Source organism: Cyprinus carpio, unplaced genomic scaffold (genome assembly GCF_018340385.1).
Source record: "Cyprinus carpio isolate SPL01 unplaced genomic scaffold, ASM1834038v1 S000006615, whole genome shotgun sequence".
Classification (NCBI taxonomy): domain Eukaryota; kingdom Metazoa; phylum Chordata; class Actinopteri; order Cypriniformes; family Cyprinidae; genus Cyprinus; species Cyprinus carpio.
In genome coordinates this window covers 775009-788513 of record NW_024879254.1, presented here as the reverse complement: position 1 = coordinate 788513, position 13505 = coordinate 775009, and the positions used below count along the sequence as shown (strand labels likewise).

The 13505-nt window shown below is 34.6% G+C and overlaps 1 protein-coding gene across 1 annotated transcript in view; it reads right to left on the bottom strand.

Moving 5' to 3' along the window:
* The window catches only part of si:dkey-27p18.3, a 46688-nt gene extending 33410 nt beyond the window's left edge, over positions 1 to 13278 (bottom strand). The window contains exons 1-3 of the mRNA XM_042754917.1: positions 12969 to 13278; positions 12659 to 12852; positions 12546 to 12582 (exon numbers count right to left, since the gene is read on the bottom strand). Coding sequence (XP_042610851.1) covers positions 12546 to 12582; positions 12659 to 12852; positions 12969 to 13107 — 370 coding nt within the window. The 5' untranslated portion in view covers positions 13108 to 13278. The remainder of the gene's footprint in view (positions 1 to 12545; positions 12583 to 12658; positions 12853 to 12968) is intronic.
* Between the last annotated feature and the right edge of the window lie 227 nt (positions 13279 to 13505).

Here is a 13505-nt window from a genome sequence, read left to right as displayed (position 1 = left end):
AGGAAAAGGTGCACAAGCAAGAGGGATGACCACAGCCTTGGGAAGATTGTCAGGAAAAGCTGATTCAAGAACTTGGGAGAGCTTCACAAGGAGTGGACTGAAGCCAGAGTCAGTGCATCAACAGTCACCACGCTCAGACGTCTTCAGGAAATGGGCTACAGTTGTCACATTCCTAGAATCAAGCCACCCCTGAATCAGAAAAAAAATGTAAAAAGCATTTCTACTGGGGTAAGGAGAAAAAGAACTGGACTGTTGCTCAGTGGTCCACAGTCCTCCTTTCAGATGAAAGTAAATTTTGCATTTCATTTGGAAATCAAGGTCTGGAGTCTGGAGAAAGACTGGAGAGGCACAGAATCCAAGTCCAGTTTGAAGTTTCCAAAGTCAGTGATGATTCGGGTTGCCGTGACGTCTGCTGGTGTTTGTCCATTGTGTTTTATCAAGTCCAAAGTCAATGCAGCCATCTACCAGGAGATTTTGGAGCACTTTATGCTTCCATCTGCTGACAAGCTTTATGGAGATGCTGATTTCATTTTGCAGCAGGACTTTAGCACCTACTCACAGTGCCAAAACCACTTACAAGTGGTTTGCTGACTATGATATTGCTGTGCTTGATTGGCCAGCCAACTCACCTGACCTGAACCTCACAGAGAATCTATGGGGTATTGTGAAGAGGAAGATAAGTAAAATCTGAAAAACAAAACAGATGAGCTGAAGGCCGCTATCAAAGCAACCTGGGCTTCAATAACACCTCAGCAGTGCCACAGGCTGATCACCTTCATGCCATGCTGCACTGAAGCACTAATTTGTGCAAAAGGAGCCCCAACCAAGTATTGAGTGCATAATTAAACGTACTATGGAGATCTTGAACATTTCTGTTTTGTAAATCTTTTTTTGATTGATCTTTGAGAAAATATTAAATTTTTTTGAGATACTGAATTTTTAATTTTCCTAAGCTGGAAAGTCTACCAACTCTACCCTTTTCAAATCATTAAATAACAATTTGGACTTATTTTACTTAACTTTTTGACATTTCTACATATCCAACATTTGTTTCAAAGTGACCTTGACTATGGTCTGCCTGCTAAAAGCACAATTTCTCCCTGAACAAGACCATGTGCTCATTTTTGCTTTGCTAAGCCTTGCTTTGTTTCTCTCCAGCTTGACCTCACCAGTAAATATTTACATTTCAATTCATTGCTGAAAGAATGGAGAAAAAAAGCTCTAAAATGTATAGAGTGTGTGGGTTGCCCTCCTTTATTTGAAGTCAGTTGTTTCACACATGAAATTAAAGAAAAACACTATTAAGCTGCATGAATATAGAGGTGATTTCTATGCAACAGCTGTGCATGTTTATCAAAAGGGTTTCAATCTTCAACAAAGCACTGAGTTTGGATGAAGATGATGATGATGATGATGATGGAGATGGAGAAATGAGTGGAATGAGCAGATCACTTGTATAGCTGAAATGAGACATTAAATCATTTATGTACTGATATCTACTAATTCATAAATACAGGTTGTATATATATCAGTATGCTGTGGAGTTTTGATTTTGGTTTCTGTTTCCATTTTACAAGTTTACTTAAATTTTTTTTTCATCTATAAATATTGCACTTTGAACATATTTGATTATTCACTAATGAATATTTTACAGTACACTTTTAAAGTACCTTTATATTTAAATAATAATTAACTGAGGATTTTTGGTATTCTATAGACGTCTAAATGTTTTGTATTCACTTTAAAGGCAATCTGAAGTACTTTGTGGCATTTTTAGCGTTAATAGGCTTTGAGACACTAGATGGCGCCCTAAAGAGATTTTAACAGTACAATTGCTCAGACTTAAAAAAAAAGTGCACTGCATTGTTCGTTATTTTTCACAATTTTTGTATTATTTTCAGAAGACAGTCTGTATTCTTTTAATTTTCTCCTTTATTATAAATTTACCATATGCAAGTTCATCTAAGTTAGCAAGCATCTACAAAACCCTGTAGCCTGTAGTTACTGTACAACTATCCCTTCTAGAGGGAAAATAGGGAAATTACAAGTGACATAGCATAAATTAAAAGGTCAGTGAAAATCAATTGTGAATAAATTATTTACAGGTAAGTCTGGAGTCACAATGATCAAAAAACAAAAAGCTTGACTTCACCAGCAAGTTTTTATATTTCATTTCATTTATGAAAGAATGGGGAAAAACAAGCCCTATAGATGGAGAGTGTGGGTTGCACTGTATTTAAAGTTAGTTCTTCCACACATGACATTAAAGAAAAGTTACATTGAAGAAAATATTGAGGTGATTTATATGCATGTAATAGCTAATCATTTGTTAAACAAATGAATTAAATTTGTCTCTGTGTAATACAATATGACGCACTGCAGCAAGCAATAACAGACAGACATGTGTGTATTGACCCTTGTCTTGTCATGGTCTTCCCAGTCCCCAAGATGGAATCCAGCTTGAAATACAGCAGAGAATACAGAAATCATAAACAAGCATGCAATTTTCACATTAAAGCAGAAAAAAGTTTTTTTTTTTTCTTGACAGAAATATAATATAATATAATATAATATAATATAATATAATATAATATAATATAATATAATATAATAATATAGACTATATTTAATGACAAAACGTGGCTTTAACCTATTTTGATATTGGACATATTTTGACACCTCTTTTCCTCCCCTAGTGAATCATCATAACATGAGTACAATGAGCACATGATGATACTGAGTAAACAGGGATGTTTTCCAAATGATTTTAAAGCAGTTTTCATATTTTGGAGCATCTTTAAAAAAAAAAAAAAAAAAAAAAAGTAAACAAATTTGCTGCGATTTGCCTTGCAGGAACCTGCTGCATATTTTCATTTTTCACTTTAGCAACAGTAAATGACTGTGGAGGAACTAGATTTTTAGACATGGGCTGGTCAGTACATGGGTGATATAGTTCAGGGATGCAGGAATAGACCATGAAGAAAATCAATGTGTAATCCTATTATCGCATCAAAAAAGCATGAATTAATCATATGATTACTAAAAAAGCCGAGTGAGGTATAAGTAGGGTTGGGAATCTGGTTCCGGTTCCGATTCCGGTTTTATTAAAATCATTAAATAACTATTAAAAAATAGTGGTAAGGAAAAGTGCACAGTACTCAACTTTTCAATGCTCAATACTGTTTTATTACTTACTGTCAACTTAATTTAAATGTTGGCAATGTCAAAAATCAACATATATTACAGTATACGGATCTTCATAAGTAGGGTTGGGTATTGTTAGAAATTTTCCGATTCCAGTTCCATTTAAATGAACTATTATTATGTTTTATACTATTTTACCTTCATTGAATGTAATGTTGCTGGAAGGTAAGTAATGTTGAGTAATGGTAGTCCATCAATCAGCATGTTTTTCAAAGTTGATGTTTTTTACACTATCAATAACATTTTGCTTTTCAAGCAGGAATAAGCTGGTTGGCCAAATAGTCCCTTGAGGGCTAAGACACTTGTTCATTTCCCTAAATTAATGAAATATAAACTGTTAGACTTATAACCATGTATACACCCACACTCCATAAAGCCCCTACAAATAATAATGCAGTGAGGAGATGGTGTGATGCAATGAGTGGTTTCCACATTTTTAAACATTTAAAATGCATTAAAACAAATATTTTCTATCACTTTGTTTATCACTCTTGAAATGACCTGTACACTAAATAATCTATCCCTCATACTTACATAACAATAGCAGTCTATTTATTTAGTGGTCCAAGTTGAAGTCAGTATGTATATTAATGACAATATGGGACAAATATAATGTAATTTAGTGGCGGAAGGTGCTGCGCGCTGCCGGTACATGTACAGTCAGACAAAACGACGTGCACAGTTATCAGAGGCGCGAGTGCGCGTACACTTGTGGGAAACGATGTGCTGGGTAGTTAAAGACACGACGCGTCTGTGGAATGCGCGTCATTGGAATCAATGTGCTCAGTAATTAAAGAGTCAGGACGGTGTGTCTGTTATTTGGTTTGTGACATCCTTTACGGGAAACGCCGATTCGTCAGAACACCGGCGAAATCCTCTCACAGCTCCCCAACCCTAGTCGCGAGAATCCAACTCAAACTTACCAAAACTAATAAATAGAAGAGAATTAAAACTCAGGAAAAAGAACAGAACTGGTTCTGAATAAGAACCGGTTCTTGGTTCCCAATCCTACGTATGTATAAGTGATTCAGGCATTAGTTCAGTGTGGCAGATGTGGTCCAGTTAGGCTACTCATTACTAACAGACATTCATTAATGAGTAAAACCAGTGCTTAATTTGTAAATTGCGAGGTCCCGGAACAAAGTGGGGTAATGGATCTGGCATGTGATTAGAGGAAGAAGAGGTAACGGAGCATTTGTGCAATCACATTATTTTAGACTTGCCTAAAATAAAATCTATAGATATAAAACAGTTCAATATCACAACCTAGATAAATGTGCGCTGTTAGGCGCATATCCAATCATTTGTGCGGAGAGTGGAAGCTAAAGCACTCTGCAGGACATGGAGGCGCCAGCGCCGTCACTTGCATGTTTTTTTTCTAACAGCAGAAACAACTTAAAATACTTTATTTTAATGCATATAATTTATATGCAAGTCATTTTTGCTCATAAAGGTAAGAGTAATACATCATCATTCGGAACTTTAAAAGGTCTGCTTTTATTTGTGTGCACTCACAATATCAACAAAACGGTGTGCTTTTATAAAATAAAGAAAACAAACAGTATGCGCTTTCTGCCGTCTCATCTTGACCAGGAGCGCTTCACAAAAATTAACGACACCCAGCGAATATATGCCCCACATTCATGACAAATATATCTATAGAAAGCTTTAAATTACTACTTTAATATGAACTTTTTATAATCGAAAACAAAAACTCTTTCATTATGTAATCTGTAAATATGCATTTCTTTCTAAAGGCGCGTCCAATGAGGAGATGGCGAGTCAGGATCGGCAACATCATCTTTGCAGCTGACTAGTTTATAAATAAATAATTAAAATATCTCTTTACTATTTCCCCCTGACACGTTCATGGTAATTACTTTTGCTGGGGCTTTGCGGCAAGCTTTAGCTGATCATGTGCGTTTAAACGCGGATCTCTTCCAGATGCGCTGAAGGCACTTGCGCTTGCTGCTACTGACGCTAAACACCGTCGAGCCGGTCTTGACAGTCGCTGTAGCACGAAGTCCGGCCCTGCTTAAATAATAAGCCGGAGCCGGTCGGGTCCGGGCTGAAATGCAGGGCTCTAAAGTGGATAATCACAATTAAAAAAAATAAGAAAAGAAAAGAAAACATTAAATCTGCTGGTGCAAATGGCCACTTATAGACGACACATCTTAATTTTCTTAAAGTTAGCTCTCCAGGTCGGGTCCGGGCTGAAATGCAGGGCTCTAAAGTGGATAATCACAATTAAAAAAAATAAGAAAAGAAAAGAAAAGAAAACATTAAATCTGCTGGTGCAAATGGCCACTTATAGACGACACATCTTAATTTTCTTAAAGTTGGCTCTCCATCATGGTGTCCGAGCGGTTTTGATTTCGATTAATTTTCCTAAATGACAACAACCGACGCTCGTTAGCCGATCATTAACCGTTAACCAACAAAATTTGAAGGTTAAATTAGATTTAAATAAATTAAAACATAGAACTTAAACTTAACATATAGCAGCAAACATAGAACTATTCACACATCGTCACATCACGCACCCGCATTGCATCTGTGTATGGAGAAAAACAGAATAAAACAGCATATATAAAAGGAATAGAATAAACATTCCTAAACATTTATTTCACTTAAATAACGAACATATTAACAAAACCAAATAAAAAACTGCACCGAGTTCCGCGCCACAAGTTCAAGAAAACCGAGAAGAATAGCGCACCCTATTTGTTTTCTTTATTTTTAAAAAGCACAATGTTTTGTTTTTATTTAAAAAAAATAATACAAATTAGACTGTTGTAGGCTGACCGGATCTCATGAAAGTGCGTAGTATACACTGTCATATATAGATCAGTGGTAGTATAGCACTATTTTCTGTTTGGCGTAATATTTATAGCAGAAATTGACGTGAGCAGAAATTGACTTTGGTTTGGTGTGCAGAAAATCGAGCTGGCTACTATAGGAGAAACAAGAGAGAAACGTAAATTTATAATTAATGGCATGACTGGTTCAGTCGACAGAAATACGGGACACGTTACGTATAATAACTGCTGAAATGTTTCCGGGGGAATTCTCAGGTCAGCCTGAGCGCTCACGCACAGTGCGTACAGCCGCACCTGCAGACGCCACATAGTTGTATTCATTCCCGCAGCTTTCAAGTTAATAATAAAGGAAATTCCTGGAGACATTTACTCAGTATATTAGGCCAGATGAGTAAATACACACAAACTATCAGATTAAATCTGTCATTTAAAAACAGATTCTGCTGTACCGCGTCTTCTCTCTTTCATTCTCTCAATAGCCTAAGGGGCTGTTCACATGTTGCGTCTTTTGCACGCTGAAGTTCGTTATTGTACGGCAAGAGCGCTCTTAATAGAAGATTTTTCATTAAATATATCACATGCACGCTATAGGTCAGAACGAACGTCTTTCATTGGCGCCTGAGGAGGGCGATGTGCCAAAATGAGGTGCCGGATCCGGATCAGGTGTTGTGTCCAATTTTGACCCCCTGCCAAATTATTAACCCCCTCGTTCAAATCGCTACCTGATTGCCTAATCCTAACCCCAACCCTAATCCTAACCCCTCCCCCAAACCTACTCCTAAACCTACCAATACTAGGGGGGTAATAATCTAGCAGGGGGTCAGAATTGGGCTCAACGCCGGTACAAATTAAGCCCTGAGTAAAACTAGTTGTAATTTGTGTTTTTTTTTTTTTTTTTTCCATATTTTATGACTTACTGTTCTCTTATCAGTTATAATGTTTGAACTTTATTAGTTAGGCTATAGTTTTTACTGTGGCATCAAAGAAACACTTGAAGTGTTCTTTAAGATGCTTCTGAAGTGAACCATCAGCTTCAGTGCAGAGAGGGTAGACTGCAGCAGGGCCTGTAGAGCAGTTGTGTTTGTGTAGGGTGCCACAATTTTTTTAAGAATTTGAAAGGGTGCCATGTCTGAAAAAAAGTTGGGAAATGGGGCTTTAAATAACCCATTCAAAACGTCATCAGTCATTTGCTTCCTTTTGGAAAAAAAAAAAAACTGATTCAATGCCTCATTCATTAAGACAGTGACTTGCCGCCACCTACTGGCGGTTTTAGTTTTCATATATCATGTAATGATATATTATGTATATAATATGTACTTTTTTTAAGGTCTATATTGATTATTTAACATAAACCTTATTTAATAAAAATGATTTTCCACAGTTAAACAAAAGACACCAACACACTTTACAGTTTTACACCAAATTTACTGTGATTTGTTATAAGTTTTTTTATTTTTTTTATTACAGGCTAAGATTTAGAGTAAAGGCACAGTAGCAGACATAATCTATCAATACATCATGCAGATTAAATGCAGTATGATTCATTTACACCAGCAAAGAAACAATTAATTGAAAATCTCTTAATTAAATACACAGAAATTTTGTTCATTTGTTACATAGTTATATTTGCCTCTGCATAAATGTAAGGAATTAGACAGAAGAACTGAACATTAGTTTATTATCATATATGGGCTTTGTCATGCAGCAAGGAGAGTTTTTTACTGCTTTGTACACTCATTATCAGGTCATTTATTTGCGTACATTAGTAGCCAATAGAACTATTCAGTATAATGGTTTGTAAATGCCTGTCAACATGCTAGGCTTTTGTAAATACCCTAACCCTTACCCTAATAAAACAAAGACTTCTGTTTTTAGTTCACTGTGGCTGGAATAAAACTGGATAATAACTAACTGATTAAATTATTGCATTTTTTTAAGCACTTGCTGAAAACATTTGTATTTGATAGACACAAGCTCAAGTAGATCTCAAACTGTGAAGAGTCGAGGTATGTAGTTGTCACAGGATCTTTCTGAATGGTCGATGAAGCGATCCTCAGTGTCATTCTGCTATGCTCTAAACTATACAAAACACAGAATTTATTGTTACTGTGATATACATTCAGTTAGTACCTTTAAATCACCCCTGCTTAAAGTCTGCAATAACTTCAAACAATTAATCGTGATTAATCACATCCAAAATAAATGTTTTTTTTTTTTTGCATAATATGTGTGTGTTCTGTGTACATTTATTATGTATATATAAATGCACACATACAGTATAAATATTTTGAATTTTTTTATATGTATTTACATGTCTATATTTATATTCATATAATTTACATTATAAATATATTTAATATATAAAAATAACATATTTTTCTGAAATATATACATGCATGTGTGTGTATTTATATAGCCTATACATAATAAATATACACAGTACACAAACATATAATGCAAACAGAAACTTTTATTTTGGATTTTGGATGCGATTAATCGTTTGATGGCACTAATATATATATATATAAATATATATATATATATATATATATATATATATATATATATATATATATATATATATATATATATATAAATAGAAATAATAGTAATAATATATACAGTTTACAGCATTAATGAGTACACCCCCTCTGAATAAAGTAAATTCATGGTATATAATAATATAATTCATGGTAAGATAGCAAAATTTAAACATATTAAACATATACTTAATAAAAACAAGAAAATATATGCCAATATTTTCTTAAAGATAAGTAAATTAGCCAATTTTGTTTAAATGAAGGATTGAAGAATTGAGTACACCTGAGATTTAATTCAGAAAATGTATATTATAGTACTTCGTATGTCTTACAGAACTTAAAGTATACTGCTCTGACCCTTCTTGGTACGGAGTGTACAAGTTCATGACAAATTTTCACATCTGTCCTGTTTAACTTTGCTCTGTTATGCTCTGATCTTTAATGGGGAGTGTTGCTTAGCTCAGAGAATGAATATATTCATTGTAATGCTGAAAAATGCCCATGCAGGGAATGAGGGGAGGGTAGCATCTTCTGTTTCAAGTTTTTGTATTACATCACACGGTAGTATGTGAATTCATGCCAGCATTGATAAAGCACAACTCCCTCACACCTTCAGCACTCATTCATCCCTATATAAAAGCTTTACTACCACTGTGGGTACCAAGCACTTCTCACTGTACTCCTCCTCTAGCAACACCAGAACATTTTGGATGCTTATGGATCCGAAATGATTGAATTGGTCTCTTGAGACCAGAGTATGGATTCCCAGAAGTCTCTAATTTGTAAATATGGGCCTTGGAAGAGGTTAAATAAGTTTATTTTGCTTTGGCTTCAGTTGGTAGTTCTGGTGTGTATAAACAACCATGCATGTCACTTTTGCAGACTGCGTCATACTCTGTGAGATAAAGTGGCACTCTTTTCATAGCTTTTGCCGGCTCTGAGACACTTGCATGTTATTTCTCCTGCTTTTTTTCTAGCAAAAATCCACTCATCACTAAATCAAAACTTAAAGTTAAGACCTGATTATTTCAGGAGCCTTATCACAAGTCCATTGTTTTTGAATGTTGGTGTTACTTCTGCTAAATTTTTACACTTAAAACAATAATTTGGTATTCCTCTTATATCTCCAAAGAACCCTCACATGTATTCTAAGTAAAGAGTAATTGCTTAATTTGTTAAGTTTTAGAGGGGCTGTACTCCTTTATGCTGTGCACTGTGTGTGTATATATATATACTGTGTATATATACAGAGAGTTTGTGTGTGTGTGTGTGTGTGTATATACAATTTTCAAAGAAGCACAACTACAGTGGAATAATCTATAATAATCCACTTCATGTGTAGTCATATGTGTTGTGTTTTTCTGCTGTCACTTTTATTAATCTAGTTAGCATTATTATTTCTGAAGCACTGTCTATCAAAGTCTGTACTACATGTTAATTGCACCCCAACATAATAACAGGTCATTTCTGCATTAGCCAGTATTTTTGCACTTCTTCTATGTTAACTAGTAACTATATATAGAAAAATTCCTGGATATACTGGACCATTTTATTAGCTTTGTTCAGAACTATTGGACCTGACAGCTCTTATACACATAAAGGGATAGTTCACCCAAAATGAAAATTCTGTCATTAATTACTCACCCTTATGTCGTTCCAAACCCGTACGACCTTTGTTTATCTTCGGAACACAAATTAATATATTTTTGATGAATTCCGAGAGCTCTCTGACCCTCCCATAGTCAGCAAGGATTCTTATACGATCAAGGCTCAGAAATGTAGTAAAAATAATGCAGTAAAAAACATAGTAAAATAATCCAGATGACATCAGTGGTTCAACCATAATTTTATGAAGCTACTAGGATACTTTTTTGTGCATAAAGAAAACAAAAAGACTTCATCCAACAATTTGTCTCCTCTGCATCACCCTGCCGCCATTTTGGAGAGTATCACATACGTAAACAACATATGTACGTAGATATGTTGTTTATGCTTTGATCTGAATGTAAACAACGTATCCACATAGATACGTTGCATACTTTGTTTACATATGTGAATACTTTCCAAAATGATGCCAGGGTGGAGACAAATTGTTGAATAAAAACTTTATTTTTGTTTTCTTTGCACTTTCTTTTTCTATGGGAGGGTCAGAGAACTCTCGGAATCCATCAAAAATATCTTAATTCGTGTTCCGAAGATGGAAAAAGGTCGTACGGGTTTGGAACGACATGAGGGAAATTAACTATGAATAAATTAAACTTAATCACATAAAATATCACACTAATTTCTACTTACTTATCTATTAATGATAATGCTGTTCAGAGAAACAGGTGTTACTCTACCATGAAATAATGTATGAAAGTTGTAGAAAACAATTAAGTTGAATAAAAGTGTATTTTACAAAAATCTCAATATCTTAATAAATTTATGACATCAGTTCTTCATGCCAAACTAGGACATGAGAAAGCTGCTGTATGTTTAATATTTGTTCTGTTGCACTGTAGTGTTTTTACAGACAGTCAATTCCAGAAAAGTATTTCTTCTTACCTTTCTCAAATATGAAATTACACCTGAAGAGGCAGATGATTCATCTGTTTGAAATAAGGGACAGTTTTAAAAAATAAATTGTGTGTTACTGATCATTAAAACAATGCAAATGAAAACAAAAACATAAACAAGCATCCTATTATCACTTGAAGTAAAAAAAGATGCTTGATTTTCTTAGAATTATGTAGGCTTTTATTTATTGATTTTCCAGTTAATTAAAATGACTAATTTAATGTCTTTAACCTACGTTGACTTGGTGATATTGTTTTGCCTATTTTTGCCCCCTGCAGAAAAAACAAGCAATGTGAGCTTAATTAGTAATGTGTGTTCAATACATTTTAGAGCAGTGTTCATATTTAATGGAGCATCTTGTTACATACCTGCTGTATTAACCAGTTCACAGTTTTTTCAGTGGAATCTAAATTCTTCTGACACTCCAGTAATCCTGTATCCTCATAGAACAGACAGTCCACTGTGAGTATGTCTGTCCTGTTGACACATCTGCTGCTGTCTGGGACTATTTTCTCTGGGTCAAACGTGTGATGAAGCACCACCAGAACAGTTAGCTTAGAATCTGTTTAAGGACATAGACAAATTTAAGATAATTTCATCTGAAATGCTTATACATGTATAAATTTGAGGCAGAATATTCTGGGAATTAAAATCTTTATTTAAAATAGTGTGACGATGATAATAAAACAACCTGTAGAGTAAACACAATTCTTCAGTGCTGCTTCAATATCAGTTCCAGCTCGAGAAACAATAGGACAGAAAACTAGAATAATGTCACTTTCGCCCCCTGTGTGAGCTTCCTCCAGATTCTCAGTTCGGTTTCTCAAAATGTCAAAAAACTTCTTCTGACAGCTTTTCATCTTTTCATCCAAAATGGAGAACACTTTGACCTTTTCTGGAAAATGAATTGGGATTGAATAAGAAAAACAGCGCAACATACAAATATGATCAGACCAAAATGAATGTAAAATAATAATACAGTTTTAAAAATGAATTTCTTAATCTAGGAGGAGGTATACTGTTCTATTAACTCTTGAAAAAAAAATTTAATGTGTGTGACTAGACAAGCAATTATCGTGAGAGATCCCTCATAAGATACAAACTTACTTGTATAGGTTCATTGTTTCCCATTTTCTGCCTCTGTATATTTTACAGACATACAACTTATAAATTAGTCACAGTATCTGGATAAACACTGTTTGGCATTTTAAACATTGACCTAAGCACAACAATATAACATTTACCTTATTTCCTTTGGCCAATGCTTCATGTTCTTGATCTCGGTTTTGTCCTGGGTTTGTAAAGTCTTTTGTTTGGTAAATCAGTAGAAATTAAGATAAAACAATGAGCAACATAATTAATGTTACTTAAATGCTATATTTACTGACGTTATATTTAACGACAAAAAGTGACTTTAACCTACTTTGACGTGGACGTATTTTGACACCTGTTTGCCTCCCCTGTAGAGAATGATTACAACATGAGCTTATGAGTACAGTGATGTGTTTTTCAAATTAAATATTTTAGAGCATGTACCTGCTGTATTAACCAGTTCACAGTTTTGTCAACTGCATTTGAATTCTTCTGACACTTCAGTAATCCTCTATCCTCATAGAACAGACAGTCCACTGTGAGTATGTCTGTCCTCTTGACAGATCTGCTGCTGTCTGGGATGGTTTTCTCTGGGTCAAACGTGTGATGAAGCACCACCAGAACAGCCAGCTTAGAATCTGTTCAGAAAAACAAATTTGTCTAATGTCCTCACTATTAAAATATCATGTACTCCATAATATTCTGAATAATAAAAATATTTATTAATTAAAAAGGAACCGTAAACTCAAACAACCTGTCTTGCCACTGAATCTTTCAAGTGCTGTGTCAATGTCAGTTCCAGCTCGGGAAACAACAGGACAGAAAACCAGAATAATATCACTCTCGTCCACTCTTGAAACTTCTGTCAGATTCCCAATTCGCCTTTGTAGCATGTCAGTAAAGTTCTTATCATAGCCATATGTTTTTCCAGTCCGAAAGATGTACACTTTAACATCTAGAAAAATTCAACAGCATAGTAAAATAAAAAAGAGACAAGAAAATCTTTTGTTTTGGATATGCTGTTCATGTCCATTTTGACTTCATATACACAAATCCACATATTTCACCCAAATATTTACTGTATCTGCCTCTGACCTGATATTCTGACGTACATGAAAGCAGTCTCTGTTCTTTCTCTTTCACATGAAAATTGCATTATTTATTGTCTGTTAACGTGTCTTTCTATCATTCACTTTAACAACTAATCTTGAAACAGCAGTAGGTTTCTAGCAGACACTGATAAATTCTAGAAAGTTTGATACATTGCAACGCTGTATGTCATCTACTCTAA